Genomic DNA, 14,778 nt, shown 5'->3' on the forward strand with positions numbered 1-14,778 from the left:
CCCGGGTTAGCAGAGTCTGTAACCCGAGGTCTTTTTAACCCAAGGTACCACTGTACTAGCAGTTATAGCTTGTCACCACAACACTGAAAGATATGCTTACTATATAGAGGGTTTGTATTTGTTTACTCCATGATTACTACACCCCCCCCCCTGTTCAATTTAGCATCGAACCCAAGGTGGTTTGGGGAGCAGCTTGCCCAGGAGCCCATCCACACCCTTAACATATAGTTGAACCAAGGTGGTGAATCTTGCCTTCAGACCACACTCTGGGATTAGAAAACAAATGCAAAGTTTTTGCTCAGTGATTGTAAAATACGCTAAGAGATTTACAGCACCTGGCGTGGCGGAGATCTAAATTGTGTTATCGTCCTGCAGGTTCCCCAAGCTGCCTCGAACAGAAGCTCAAAACGCCCCGTCGAAGGTGTCAGCAGCCTAAAGTGCTGAATAGCCCCGAGGACAACGTTTATTATAACCAGTTAAATGTGAGTTCAAAGTGGCAATAAAGCAGTTTTACTGGCTTTGTCTCCAGTTAATAATTTTGTTATTGATACCTGTTCCAACCCCTCCAGTTCCCCCACCCCGCCCCCACCCCGTTGCCCCCACCCCACCCTGATGTTCTTCAGCTCTCGTCTTGAACATGTGCTTATGCTCTTTATCTGTTGCTTTCATGTCAGGATGTCTGCCTTCACGGTGAATAATTGATGTGGTTTATCAAAGACGAGCAAGATGCATGCTTCATCAGGCTCGCTTGAGCCCTTTGATCAAAAAAATTATGCTGTGACTTCTGATATTATCAGCATCTGCTTGCATTCAACACAAAATCACTTTGAATTAAAAATTAACGACTTGCTGCCTTGCTTTGACTGTGTGTTCTTGGCCCTCTCCACAGGGAACTCTAGAATATCAAGGGAGCAAGAGGAAGCCAAGAAAACTTGGGTAAATAGCTATCTTCTTAGTTCTAAGCAACTGTAAACAGAAGAAGGTCCTTTGTGATATTAAAGAAAACGCACAAACTTTCTGGAGAGAATTCCAAAAATAAACAGCCAGACTATCTCGATATAGCAACCTTGGGTATTCTGCTACAGAAGCAAACAGAAAACTGCACCTAATCTTGTCTGTTAAAACGTGGCAACCATCTCTTGCAAAGCTGAGGGCAACCGGACAGGTTTTTCTTGACGGGATTTCTGCAAAGTTTTGATTTTTCTTTGTTTGTTTTGTAATGAGTGCACTGGCTCAGAATGAGGGGCAGCAAAATGCAGAAGTCCTTCCTGGTCTATGACATGGACCAGTTGAAGGAAGAAAAGACAGAAAAGGCAACGCATTTGTTCCTCAAAGGAGGCGGTCCATGTTCATTCTTGGCTGTGGTCTGCTTTGTGTGCGACTCTTTTTCCTTAAAGGGAAAATCATGCGCACTCTCAATTATGAAGTGTCCCATTCTTGTTTTCCAGTGAATCCCTAGATCAGATAGCCACTGAGTACATCGGTTATAAAGCATGCTAACAACAACAACAACCTGACCCCTCAAAAGCCATCCCAGATAAAATAACCTTATGATGCTTCTGAACCTCAAATGTGATTCAGACTTATCTGTCACTCTGCGTTTTATATAACTTGCTTGTGTTTTAAAATTGCAAACCAGCTTCGGTGCCTTGGTAGAAAGGCAGTATATAAATCCAAATAAAGCGTGTTGTGGGGGAATGGATGCAGTCAAAGAAAGCTGTGCTTGGTCCCCATTGACATCAATGAAACACAAGTCACAATTAACTTGCTCCCTTGATTTCACTGCAGCCTAGGTTCAACTAAGTCTGAATCCAACCCAATTTGTTTGTGAACATTCATTTAAGATTTCCTTTAGTATGTCATGACCCTTTGTTGTTTTGTGTGTGTGCTTACAAACAATAGTTCGACAAATTACCACTATTATTACTACTTTTTTGCGTATGTTATCTGGGAACGGCATCTTGTCTTATAGAGAATCATGCTAGCAATGCAGTTACCTTCTCCTAGTGCCATATAGGAACAGTTTTTTATCTTAGTGTGCAAATTTTAATAACCACTCAGGGCAGGACCAAGGGAGCCCGTTGAGGAAGTGGAAAACACTTCCATTCACACAAGGGAGGAGGCATCCAATTTCTACCAGTGTGTCTCTCACCTAAAGCCCATCACATCCCACACTGTTTCAGAGCATCTCCTGACCTACCAGAACTGCTTGGAGCAGGGAAACAAGGAGCCACAGCAAGGAAGAGGCGCAGGAAACCTTCCTTGTGTGAAATTCCCCTTGCAGTTCTTAGGATCCATCCACAAAGTTTAAGCAACCCATAAGCAGTGGTGCTTGAAGTGCAGGTGGGTTCCCACGAGGCAAGACACAGTGATAACAGCAAGAACGTTTATTGAACTAACAGAACTGGACAACAGAGGCAAAGCAACTTGCTTATATATGTTTCTGAAGGCCTGGGCCCCTCCCACACCCAAAGTGATTGGCTGTCTAAACTTCCAAGTTGCGAATCATGACTCAGAGTTTAAGGACCAATGGCAGAGGCCCAAACCCTGACATGTTCTGTGATTGGATATCATGTATCGAATCAGAACACAGGGGCTCAGAATCCTTAGTCCAGACTCAAGCTCAGGAAAACACAGACCACTGAATATATAACAGTGCTATTCCATTACATGAGCATCCGTTGACTGTGCACAATGCCACAGCATAATTGCTGGGGATTTTTGTCATTGATCCACTGGAAGTGGAATCTTCTCATTGTGTGAAGCTTCTATGAGTTATTCAGGAAGCATCTCAGTTATTTTAGAAGTATGGCTGATCACTTAAAAACAAACCAGGACTGCACTGTCTTCGTGTGGAATGGATTTGTAAGAATCATTTGACAGACACCCATATCATGGCTTTCATCACTATAGAAACTTTGAAACACTGTAAATCCAAACTGTATTATTGACGAATGATTCATACCCGGCTCCTAAGCAGGAAGTGGCATGCTATGTTCCTGGGTTTTAAAGCCTGGAAGAGTCCTAACTCAGAGCCAACACCTTAAATTGATCCCAGTGACTCTAGGGAGCTAGTGCATGTCTACTCTGAAGTAGGCCCCACTGAGTTCAGCCGGACTCACTCCCAGGTTAATGTGCATATGATTGCAGCCGGAGTGTATTATTCTTCGAAGCTCTGCCCAGAAAAGCCATATACTTCACCTAGGGTTGCCATATTTCAAAAAGTGAAAATCAACAAAATCAACAAAATCTAAATGGAAAAATGAGTTTTTGAGCTATTTTTAATGAAATTCGCCAAAATCTACACTTCCGACACAGGCTGCCATATGTCCGGATTTTCCTGGACATGTCAGCGGTTTCCGCCCAGACACTGTTTACGAGGGTTAAATACCGGCTACGTCCAGAAAATTCATGGCAACCCTAACTTCACCAGCCAACAGTCAGTCATGAAGCACAAGATTGTTTTTGTTCTACCACCCATACGAAAGCACATTTTGTACCCAGTAAACATAAACTTCTTTTTAAAAAAATGTGGTGAGCCATTCAGAATGGTTTGTGTTTCCTTCTTTTTCCTTAGGCAAATAAAAGTGCTTGATTGGGAGGATGAGTATTACAAATCATTGTCAGCCGCAGATTCCATCACAGAGGAGGAAAACACATTCCAAGCTTTTCCTTCTTCCAGAGGAGTGTCCTTTCGGAGCTGAACTTTTACCACTTAACTCTTTTGGTGCAATGCTGGTAAGAAACTTAACATACGCTTCTCATTTCTGGTTCACGTGTGTATGTGGCATGCACATATGTACATAATACTTTAAATACATATTTTGGGGGTACTTTAACATATGCTATTTGACAACATAGGCAGAACGGGAAGAGATTCAACAAATGCTTCTGTATCCTGCATATACACCATACGTTTAAAGCACAATTTTATTTTATTAAGTTTTCAAAAGTTTAACATATAATCTTCAATACATCATAAATTTATCTTTTTTTCCACTTCCCACCTCATTTTCCACAGTGTTTTTATTTATCCCCCTCTGCTGCACACTACCTTCGATTTCTTATCCCATAACAACAATACTGTATTCTCTAAATCCTTCAGTTGCTCATAATTCAAATCCTGCTCGCAAGTTCATCATACTGTAATAGTTCCTTAAATAGTCCGAAAAGGGCTTTCATTCTTCCACAAAACAATCATTAGGTTTTCTTATTTTGGCTCTTAACTTTGCAAGTTCAGCATACAGTGGTACCTTGGCTCTCGAAATTTATCCGTTCCGGAAGTCCGTTTGACTCCTGAAACTGTTCGGAAACCAAGGTGCAGCTTCTGATTGGCTGCAGCAGCTTCCTGCACTCAAGAGGAAGCCACATTGGACGTTCAGCTTACGAAAAACATTCACAAACCGGGACACTTTCTTCCGTGTTTGCAGTGTTCAGGGGCCGATTTGTTCGTCAACTAAGCCATTTGGGAACCAAGGCACCACTGCAATCCATTGCCTTGCTTATCTATTCTTCTTTGGTGGGAACTACTTCTTCCTTCCATTTAAAGCACCATTTTACCCCAAAAGAGTCTTGTAAACAGTAGCTTAGGCCTCCACAAAGCTACAACTCCCAACGCACTTAACAAACTACAGTTCCCAGGATTCTAGATGGAGGGGGACGACTTGATTTAAATGTATGGGATGTACGCTGCCCAAGAGAAGGCAAGAAAAGAAGGTAAATCAAAACATACATGTGGCAGCCTTGTCTCAAAATGATGGCTTGTTTCTATAACAGAATAACTTGCTAACCATAATGGAATGGAGGGGTCATAGCCTAGTGGTAGAGGAACTACCTTGCAAGCAGAAGGTGGCAAGTTCAATCCCCAGCATCTTCAGGTGCAGCATGAAGAGACACCTGCCTGAAACCTTGGACAGCCACTGCAAGTCAGTGCAGATAGTAATGAGCTGGATGGGCCAAAGGCCTGACTCTGTATGAAGCAGCTTCCTCTGTTCCTATGCACGGCACAAGTTAGGGTGACTCTTGCAGCTTTTGCCTCGTAAACAAATCATGACACAGCATTGGAGGAGGCATTCTGAGACACAGCCGAACTCTGAAAACTGGAGTAGATTCATAAAGCGAGGAATAATTAGCACAGTGGAGGAAGCTAGTATAGCCTCCGTTCAAAATGCTGAATGCGTGCTTTTGGACGTTATCTTGTCAAACGGTATTTTTTGATAGAACACGTGGGTCTTATTTCCCTAGAGGAGAAACACGCACACATTTCCAAAAAGCCTAAGCGGTAGAACAGTTAAGAGCATATTACTGAACCGCTTGATTTAGCATTTTATAACGCGAAGTTGGAAATAGTTAGATCTGAGCCAAGACTTTGCAGCGCCTCGGGAAAATAAATTATATGGTCTGTTGTTGGATGCCATTCACGTGGACTCTTAGGTCGCTATGTGCCGCGTTTCAGCCAAGCTGTGCAACCTGCAGTGGTGTGCATTGCCTTGTTCTCCTGACCCCTTGGTATGGGGAAAACAGTGGGCAGCTTAAATGGACAGGAGCCCAAGAACACGTCACATCTCAGGGAACAGTAGCCTGTGACTCTTACCACTATGGGCTCCTGATTTTAGCCCTGATAGGCAGTTCCTGATGGTGGGCTTGGAAAATAAGGATGGTATGCCTTCATTGATTTAATGGGAAGGCACCAGCTTTAACGAGTGATGGGAAAATTGAATTGGGGCTGTGTTGAGGGCAGAGGCCTACCAAGGCTCCTTTGTGCCCTTGGCAAGGAGCTGTATCAGGGCCTCCGAAGCCAGGAGAGACCATGGACCAGAAACTCCAAACGTTTGCTTTCCGTCTCCTTTCACACTTCAGCTACTGCCTTCAGGGTCAGGTCTGCTCAGCTCAGTCACCCCTCGTCCTCTTCCTCCTCCTCCAGCATTCTGTCTGTCTGTCTGCCTTCCTGCCTACCTCTCTCTTTCTACATGCTGCCTTCCCTTCCTCCTCCTCCTCCTGCAAGTCTCGCCCTCTCTCTCCATCTTTCCTCTCTCCGAGCCCCAAGCTGCCCAGAGGATCCTGTGCCCCTCACCTGGCCACCCAGAGCAGCTAAGGAGCAGCCCAGAGACACTGCACCCAGGCGGGCAGCAGTGGCAGAGCTAGCTGCATGGTGTGAAGAGTGAAGAGGTACAATCTTTGTGCCCCCTCAACTAGCCTGCACTCTTGCCAAATTAAGAAACCCCTAGGTATGCCCCTGGTTGAAGGTACACCTGTTTATTTATTTATTTTTTAAAAAGGTACTTTGGTTCTCAGATATCACTGCAACTGATATTTCAGGAGAAAACTGATATATAGCCTTTCTTTCTAAGAATGAGGGCTTGTGCATATATTTTCCAGCCCGCTTTTTAACCATTATCAGTGCTTATTGTTGGGGTGTGACTGCATGAAGTCTTGGTGGCATCAAAGAAAAAGACTTTGGCAGCCTGGGCTGCCCTACATCATAATGTGGATGTAGTGTTTTAGCAAGACATTGGATGAGGGCAGGGCTGGTCCTATTATGAGACAGATTGAAGTAGCTGCTTCAGGTGGCAAGCATGGGGCACTGTTTAAAAAACAAAACCAAATTGGCTGCTGTTTATTTAAATTTTTTATTTTTATTGTAGGAGCATTCATCTGGATTTTTTTTTTAATCCATGCCCAAAAATTTCTGGGTGGGCTGAGGAGGGAGGGGCATACGGAACCAATCACCAACGTCTCCTCATATAGCAAATAAAAGGCAAAGTAATATCCTCCAACAAAATCCCGTTTCAGTGATGAAACTTCAATGATTTCAGAGTCAGAAGACCTACAAGCAACCCAGGCCTTACAACACCCTGTACTAATTTGATATATGGGGGATGAGTACTCTGATGATGACAAGTAGTAGCTGAGGAGGGAACTAACCCAGGCACCCCCCAAACTTTGGCCCTCCAGATGTCTTGGATTACAATTCCCATCATCCCTGACCACTGGTCCTCTTAGCTAGGGATCATGGGAGTTGTAGGCCAAAACATCTGGAGGGCTGCAGTTTGGGGGTGCCTGAACTAACCCCTCAGAGAATGACCTGGCGATAGCAGTGGCAAGGGGTGAGGAGGGCCTAAACCAGGGGTGCCATTTGGCCCTCAGGATTGTGGGTGCCCGCCACTGTAACGCAGACATGCGATGTCACAAACCTGCCCCTACAGGCAGGCATGTGTGAGTGACGTCACACGTCCGCATTGCAGCAGCTGGCAGTGGCAGCGGCTCCTCTTCCTCCTCCTCTCTGCAGCCAGTGAGTTACCCTTTTCCACGGGGAGGGGCTTGAACTTTGCGTCTGAGCCCCCCCCCCCCCGAAAAGGGTGCCTTGCTCCCTGGCTGCAGAGGACGGAGCTCAACTGCTTCTCTCTCGGAGGCAGCGCCACAGAGGTTGGCTGGCTGCATCTCACTTGGCTGCTGCTGCCTGCTGGCTTTGCTCATTGATTTTGTGGCTGCCCGGCCCCCATCAATATATTATTGTGGGTGTCCAAGCACCCACTGTCCCCTAGAGTTGGCTCCTATTGCCTATATACAATGTATGCTTTCTGTTTATAGTCACTGGCAGCACCCAATATGGACTAGTGACCTGAATCGCCCTGTACACTAGAGGAATTCCATTTCCATTTGGTTCATAGGTATCAGGGGTGAAACCTGCTTGATGCAATTCAATTCCTGCTTTTGACTGGGAGACTAGATCAAATTTTCCTGAAAGCCACACTTTGTGGAAGTTAAAGGGTAGAGGCACTGAATTTGAGTAATTTTGTACTACTATTAGTTGCTGGCAAACAGCTAGAGAAAGGCAGTCTCAGAGGTGTTTTGATCCCTGTGGTTGGGACTGGCATGCAAATGCTGGCTGCCAATTCCTTATCGTTCCTTCTCAGCCTATCGTTTGCAAATAAATGGATTGTTTTCCCCAAAGACCCTGTGAAAAAGAGCTCCGCTCTGGTCTTCCACCACTCAGGAAAGTGACAGAGAAAAATTTAAGTACAAGGGGTTTTTATTTTATTTCCCACCCCCAAATCTCTTTATTGGATACTTGTCAAACCACGTTTCACAATACATTATATTACTTTGGTTACAGAAGAAAGGAAAAACAAAGGGGGAAAGGCAATGCATTTCTGTCAGTCATGAAAGTAGTTTGTTATAACACAAAAGGTCAACTGGTTAAGAACAAGTTTGCAAGTGAATCTCTCCAAGCACCCAGCTGGTCCTGTTTAGCAGAAATGTCAGAACTGTGCAATGGGTAGCCATTGAGTCAAGGCCAGGGGACAAGTCAAGGATTGGCATCGAGGGAATCAAGCCAGAAATTCAGAACCAGGGAACATGGAGACACTATCATTACCCAGCCAAAGCTCTGAAGTCTTTATAGCCCTTCCTTTCCAGGAGAGCCAATAACCAGCCTGGGTAGACGAAGTCACTCCAATACTGTACTTGGTAGTCAGGACATGGATAAATGCCACCTAGAGCCAAGTCTCTAGACTTCTCCATTTAGATTTCTCTGCTCTAGGAAACGAACCACACGGGGAAAGTGCTGATTGGCAGCACTTTCAGACCCACTTTACCTGCCCCACAGGTGGGGGTGGCATGGGGAGAACAGCCTTACAGGCCAAATTGGGACCATGGAAGCCTGGTTGGGCCTGTGACTGGAGGTTCCCCGTCACTGTTCAATCTACATCAGAAGCAGATTGCAGTAAAGGTCCATTTGCTAAAAGTGAAGCATCCTTAAGCCGATTCCACTACGAGCTCCTTGTAATACAGAAATGCATCAATCTAAAACATTTGAAACCCACTTGCAATTAGTTTTCCTCAAGGAGAGCTAGGAAAACATACTGGGCACCTCCTCAGAGCAGCTGCATTAGGGTCGCCACTGTGGTCACTGGGAAGTGCATCCCCAAAACCTGGTGCAGGAAACTCGCCCTTATTAAAGTAACATTAAGTGCTACTTTTTATCGATCTGATCCTCTGGCTTAATGATTAGAACTTACTGGTGTTTTAATAATAACCTTTGCACACTTTCTCCCATTTTACTTGGTTGCAAATCGTTGCACAGAAGAAGAAGAAGAAGAAGAAGAAGAAGAAGAAGAAGAAGAAGAAGAAGAAGAAGAAGAAGAAGAAGAAGAAGAAGAAGAAGAAGAAGAAGAAGAAGAAGAAGAAGAAAAAGGTGCTGCGGAAACTAACTTAGCATAAACATTTTGCAGAGGACTTTAAAGGCTAGAAGGAAGAGTAGGATTCGGTTGTGCTGCATGCTAACTAAAGGGGGTGGGGGAATCCCACCCTTTCCAGATAAAAGGGAGCCTTGAGTGTGAACATCAAAGAATTGTTAATGACCAGAAATACCATTAGGGTTAGCATCCCTTTTGTTTCAAGCCTCTCACACCTGCAGCGCATCAGACACTGCCTTTGTTGGTCCATCTGAATTACCTCTATTAGCATTTTATAGAAAAGTCATTGGCAAAACCACTAATATCGCTCCTCTGTGCCTCCTCCCCCCCCCCCCATTTTAAGTCTGATATTAGTTCTCTGTGGGTTTCCTTTATGATACAGAATCTGCCAAAGGAAAAGCCAATAGCCCAGGATTCTGTTGATTGCAAATGAGCTCGGCTGTGAAAGGAGAAGGATAGCTTTTGTTACTGAAAAGTAATATCGGCAACTGTACGGAGAAGCACACATAAGAAGCTCACACATTAGTGAGAGCAAAACCAGAGCGTGAAATTCAGATTAGGCTACCACAGGCTATCAGAAGGAGCTGTTGGTGTGGGGAGCGAGGGAAGAGAGAGGCAGGAGCAGTATTGGGGGAACTTGGCACCGGCTGAAGGTGTAACCTGTTCCATTTGGCCCCTGAAAAGCAGTTTAACAGATGGCAGGACCAGCTGTCCTTTTCAGCCATTTAATAAACTCTTTGGTGGTAGCAGTTTGGGAAGCAGGGGGCAGAGAGTCTTTAGGCTAGAGGGGAGAGGGAGGAAAATCAAGAAATCTGTCCCGGTTTTGTCTTTGCCAAGTATTAAAGTCGACCTTTAACAAATAATTTTTTTATTTAAAAAATTGCAAAAGGGGGAAAGAATCTAATGGAGGATGTTGCCCTTCTTATCTAGGTTCCCCACCCCCCAACTCCAAATGCCTATTTTCCTCTGATAAATAAATGCCCAGTATGCCAACATACGAAAACACTTATTACACTGTTATCTTTATATGTCATTTCAATTTCAGCCTTTGCAAAGGAGGTGCCTAATTAGAAATCTTAAATGAACTGTGGAATGAAAAATTGAGCTGGTGGCTAAGGCATGAGCATGTGACAAAATAATAGTCCAAAAAATGACCTATTTTTATCCATAAGACCGAACTTTCTTTAAGGTTCAGGCAACCAACCAAGAAAAATGGATCCTTCAATGAACTCATAGGACTCAATAATTTGAAATGCCCTCTGCCATTGCCTTTCTGAGCATGCGGATGCTACTGAGAGTTTTGATGCATGACCTCTTTACTTCTAGTGATGACACTAGCAAGATGCTTTTTCATCAATAAAATTTCAGGGAGGTTCTGTGTGTCTTTTTTTTTAAATTAATATTCTTAATGCAACAGTTTAAGTGGCAAGTCTCAATTATGTGAGAGATGTTTTATTTAAAAAGCATGTCTGGTGTCTTTGAAGGGAACATTCTTTCTGCACATTTACATGCTCCCCAGCTGAGCGGCCACCCCTTTCATTTGACAAGGGCTTTGTTCTGCCTACAGGCCTATTACAAGCCCTAGATTGTTTGCCCTTAATAAAATGCAGCAGCAAGGCAGCTAAACTCCTTTTCAAGTTAGGGGTGCAATTGCAGGGTTCGTCAACCTAAGGCCCATGAGCCACAAGTGGCCCATGGGGGTCATTTAACCGGCCCACAAGCCGCCCCCGAACCGAGCCACCCACTCAGTGATTCCCCGCGCCCTGTGCTAAACCAGCGCGGCACAGGCACTCGCTTCCACAGTGCCTGAAATCGCGTCTGCGCATGCTCAGATGCCAGAAATCACATCTGCACAGACGCCAGAAATCGTGTCTGTGCAGACACAGTCGCCAGAAATTGCGGCCGCGCGCACACACACACACGATCTGGCCCACGGAGGGATCTCTGCTGGAGTGAACTGGACCAGGCAAGGTAAACCTTGCCGACCCCTGGGTGCAATGCAACACATACTCCTCCCCACTCAACATTTGCCGAGCACCTAACAGTTAAAGTGGCTCCAGGAGCAAACTTGTGAGTCTTGTTGGCTCAGCTTCCCGGCCACTTCTGTAGCAATCCGTGAACTACATTGGTTACTTTGCATTAGTCTAGGCTAGTAAAAGCAACGATTGCTGCAACGGTTTGCATCATGTGTTACAATGTCAAGCTGTATTTTTAAGGCTGGGCGCATGAAATCGTCCATCATCAGACTGTTTTCTTATGGATTAAAACCGAGGGCTGTAATCGGATTGTAAATGGTGCTGTTACCTCGCAGCCAGGAGAATCAGAACATAAAGAAAAGCCTGCTTGATCAGGCTAGTGGCCAGTCTAGTCCTGCAACGTGTTCTCACAATGGCCAGCCACAAATGGGCAGGGTGATGAGTTAATGGTGGCTGCTGTGGCTATCCATTCTTAAGGAAATCAGCCCTGAGTGCTCACTGGAAGGACAGATTGTGAAGCTGAGGCTCCAATACTTTGGCCACCTTATGAGAAGAGAAGAATCCTTGGAAAAGACCCTGATGTTGGGAAAGATTGAGGGCACTAGGAGAAGGGGACGACAGAGGACAAGATGGTTAGACAGTGTTCTCGAAGCTACGAACATGAGTTTGACCAAACTGCGGGAGGCAGTGCAAGACAGGAGTGCCTGGCGTGCTATGGTCCATGGGGTCACGAAGAGTCGGACACGACTAAACAACAACAACAACAAGCTGTGGCTATGTGCCTTTCCAGGGGAAGCCAGAAATCCATTTACTCCTGCAGAACAGAAGCCTAGACATACAAGGATAATAATGTGGATTTTACACCCCTGACAAGTGTTGCATCCACCTTGGTGATAAGCAGTCCTGAATTCTGGCATAGCATTCTGTTTTGGCATATTAACTAGGTCAACCATCATTACCCCAGTATTATCTATCTATGCTGGGTGGCCCTCCAGGTCTTGGGCAGAGGTCTTTCTGGCACTCATTACCCAGTTATTTGATTGTCAGTAGCAAGGATTGAACCCGCAACCTTTGGCATGCAGCACACACGCCTCCCTAGCAAAGTTGTAGTTGTGCTTCCTTTTTGTGGTTATTTGGCTATAACCTTTGATGGAATACAGATAATTGAACAGACTTTGTTGCATTCCATTCTTCATTAAATTATCTTTCCATTGATATATAATTTTATGGTGTTTCTCAGAAACCAAGTGGTGTTATGAGCCATCAAACCTCGGAAATACACTTTCCCCAATAGGTTTCCACAATTTTGGCTACTAGTGTAACACTGTTAAGCATTTAGTTAACCCGTTGAAAGCCGATAAGCAGGCTGATAAAGGTTAAATGTGTAAGAAATAGTAATAGAAAATGGGATATGTAACGGAAAAACCCGAGTGGGGCCTGCAATAATTTGTTGTAGCGCAGAGGGCTCCTGCTCAGCAACTCTACTCGTCCACCATGCCATCTTTCAAAATATTCTGTCCTGTTCCCTGTGCCGGTTATGCTATCAGTGAGATAGCATTCTTTGGGCAATGGACATTCTTAGCCCACATTAGGCTGCTCAGAGAGGATTCTCCCTTTTGCAGATATTTTTAGGACTCCTACAAAGCATGGAGCTTCCCCAAGCCTACTGCTACTTCACTTGTAGCTACTTCCCTCATTTTGGGGTTTCCCCTGTAGTTTCGTGAGAGAGGGTTACTTTAAAGTGAGGGCAAAGGGACGCAGGTGGCACTGTGGTCTAAACCACCGAGCCTCTTTGGCTTGCCAGTCAGAAGGTCGGTGGTTTGAATCCCCACGACGGGGTGAGCTCCCGTTGCTCTGTCCCAGCTCCTGCCAACCTAGCAGTTCGAAAGCACACCAGTGCAAGTAGATAAATAGGTACCACTGCGGCGGGAAGGTAAACAGCGTTTCTATGCACTCTGGTTTCTGTCACGGTGTCCCGTTGTGCCAGAAGCAGTTTAGTCATGCTGGCCATATGACCCGGAAAGCTGTCTGTGGACAAACCCCAGCTCCCTCAGCCTGAATGCGAGATGAGCGTCACAACTCCATAGTCATCTTTGACTGGACTTCACTGTCCAGGGGTCCTATACCTTTACCTTTACCATGGGGAAGGAGGAATAGAAATGCAATAATAACAACAATAATAATCAATCAGATTTTATTCGACCATCAGTCAGAAACAAACATTTATCCATACAGAAATTAAGACATCTAAAGGAACTGAAAACTTAAACCTACAATAAGAAGTAGGCTATACATTTAGACCCATGTCAATGCTGTCAGTTTTAACCTTATGACGCTTAAGGGCCAGAAAAAGAAATTTGGCCACCAAGGAGGCTCTTGTTCCAGTAAACTTCTTCAGCAAAAACAAAACCTGTCTTTCTCTGGCTACAGGGCTAAGTTGGCCTAGGAGTGGAGCTATGAGTTTTTGTCTAAGATCTGCATAGAATGGGCAGATCAAAAGAATATGTTCAGTTGCCTCAACCCCTCCCAGGGCACAATGACAAAATCTCTGGTCATATGGGACTCCCCTGTACCTTCCCAACAATACCGCTGATTCCAGGACATTTAACCTAGCAGCAGTGAGGAGTCTACGGTATTCTACATAGTGGATTTCCGCAAGATAAGGGGCTGGTGTAATCTGAAATATCTGATCCCCCCAAAACATCCCAGGTTTCACAAGGGCAATGTCCTCTTGTCTAGCAATGTCACTCAGTCTTTGAGAAATCACAGCTCTGGCTTGACTGAATGCCATAAGACTCCAGGAAAAGATGTGACAATCCGCAGGCCTGCACTTCGTTTATGATCTTTTAATAATAATAATAATAATAATAATAATAATAATAATTGCTATCCAGCAATTCAATGACAGCTTTTATAAGCCTGTAACAAATTGTTCACAAGTATAAAAAAAAATATATGCCATGCATCTCCACTTTATCCTGTAGAAGATAGCTTCTGCATATATGCTGCACATTTACCGCACATTTATACTTTCTCACATTCTCCTCACCCTGCAAATTTGTTGTTGGTAAATAACTCTAGTTTTCTAGGGTTGGAATTTCTTAAGAGAAGCAAGATAAGTATCCTTCACTAGAGCTCATTCTCCTGTGGCAAACCACAGATCTCAGCTGGGATAAATTACCGTATTTCCCCCATGGGCTTTCCCAGATTGCACAAAGTGGTTTGCATTTTATAACAAATTACCTCTAGATTGAGACACATTTGGATCGCTCTGAAATGTGTTTATAATTTTTCGGCTAGTAAAAAACCCGATAGCGGCATCACTTAATGTGCCGGCTACTGAGATGAAAGAAAGCTGGTGCCACCAGAATTATTTATATTTAGCTCAGCAGCTGCTTATGGGCAGTGGACCTCTGATGCATGCAGTCCTTTGCATGTGTGAATCTGTTTCCTTCTCCACCGAAATGAATGGTGCTAGCTAGGCAGATAAGTGTCCTGGGAGCATCAGAATTACATCAGGGTGATAGCTTTCAGTGTTACAATTTCTCGCAGCATGCTAAGCTTTTCAAACTACAGGTTTCTAACCATTCCTCGGACCACATCAG

General features: G+C 44.6%; 1 protein-coding gene across 6 annotated transcripts in view; it reads left to right on the forward strand.

Moving 5' to 3' along the window:
• MYO3B (myosin IIIB) overlaps window positions 1-14,778 on the forward strand; it is a 270,696-nt gene that overhangs the window by 251,543 nt on the left and 4,375 nt on the right. For 5 of the 6 annotated variants that reach the window (XM_060281215.2, XM_088656684.1, XM_088656620.1 and 2 more), the window contains 3 exons: window positions 376-482; window positions 890-936; window positions 3,578-3,738. In XM_060281215.2, the coding sequence (XP_060137198.1) occupies window positions 376-482; window positions 890-936; window positions 3,578-3,704 (281 nt within the window). In that variant the 3' untranslated portion in view covers window positions 3,705-3,738. Of the gene's footprint in view, window positions 1-375; window positions 483-889; window positions 937-3,577; window positions 3,739-4,021; window positions 6,169-14,778 lie in introns of all 6 variants that reach the window. The other variant, XR_015946782.1, reaches the window with a different exon arrangement.

The sequence above is a fragment of the Zootoca vivipara genome, chromosome 1 (genome assembly GCF_965207765.1).
Source record: "Zootoca vivipara chromosome 1, rZooViv2.hap1.1, whole genome shotgun sequence".
Classification (NCBI taxonomy): Eukaryota; Metazoa; Chordata; class Lepidosauria; order Squamata; family Lacertidae; genus Zootoca; species Zootoca vivipara.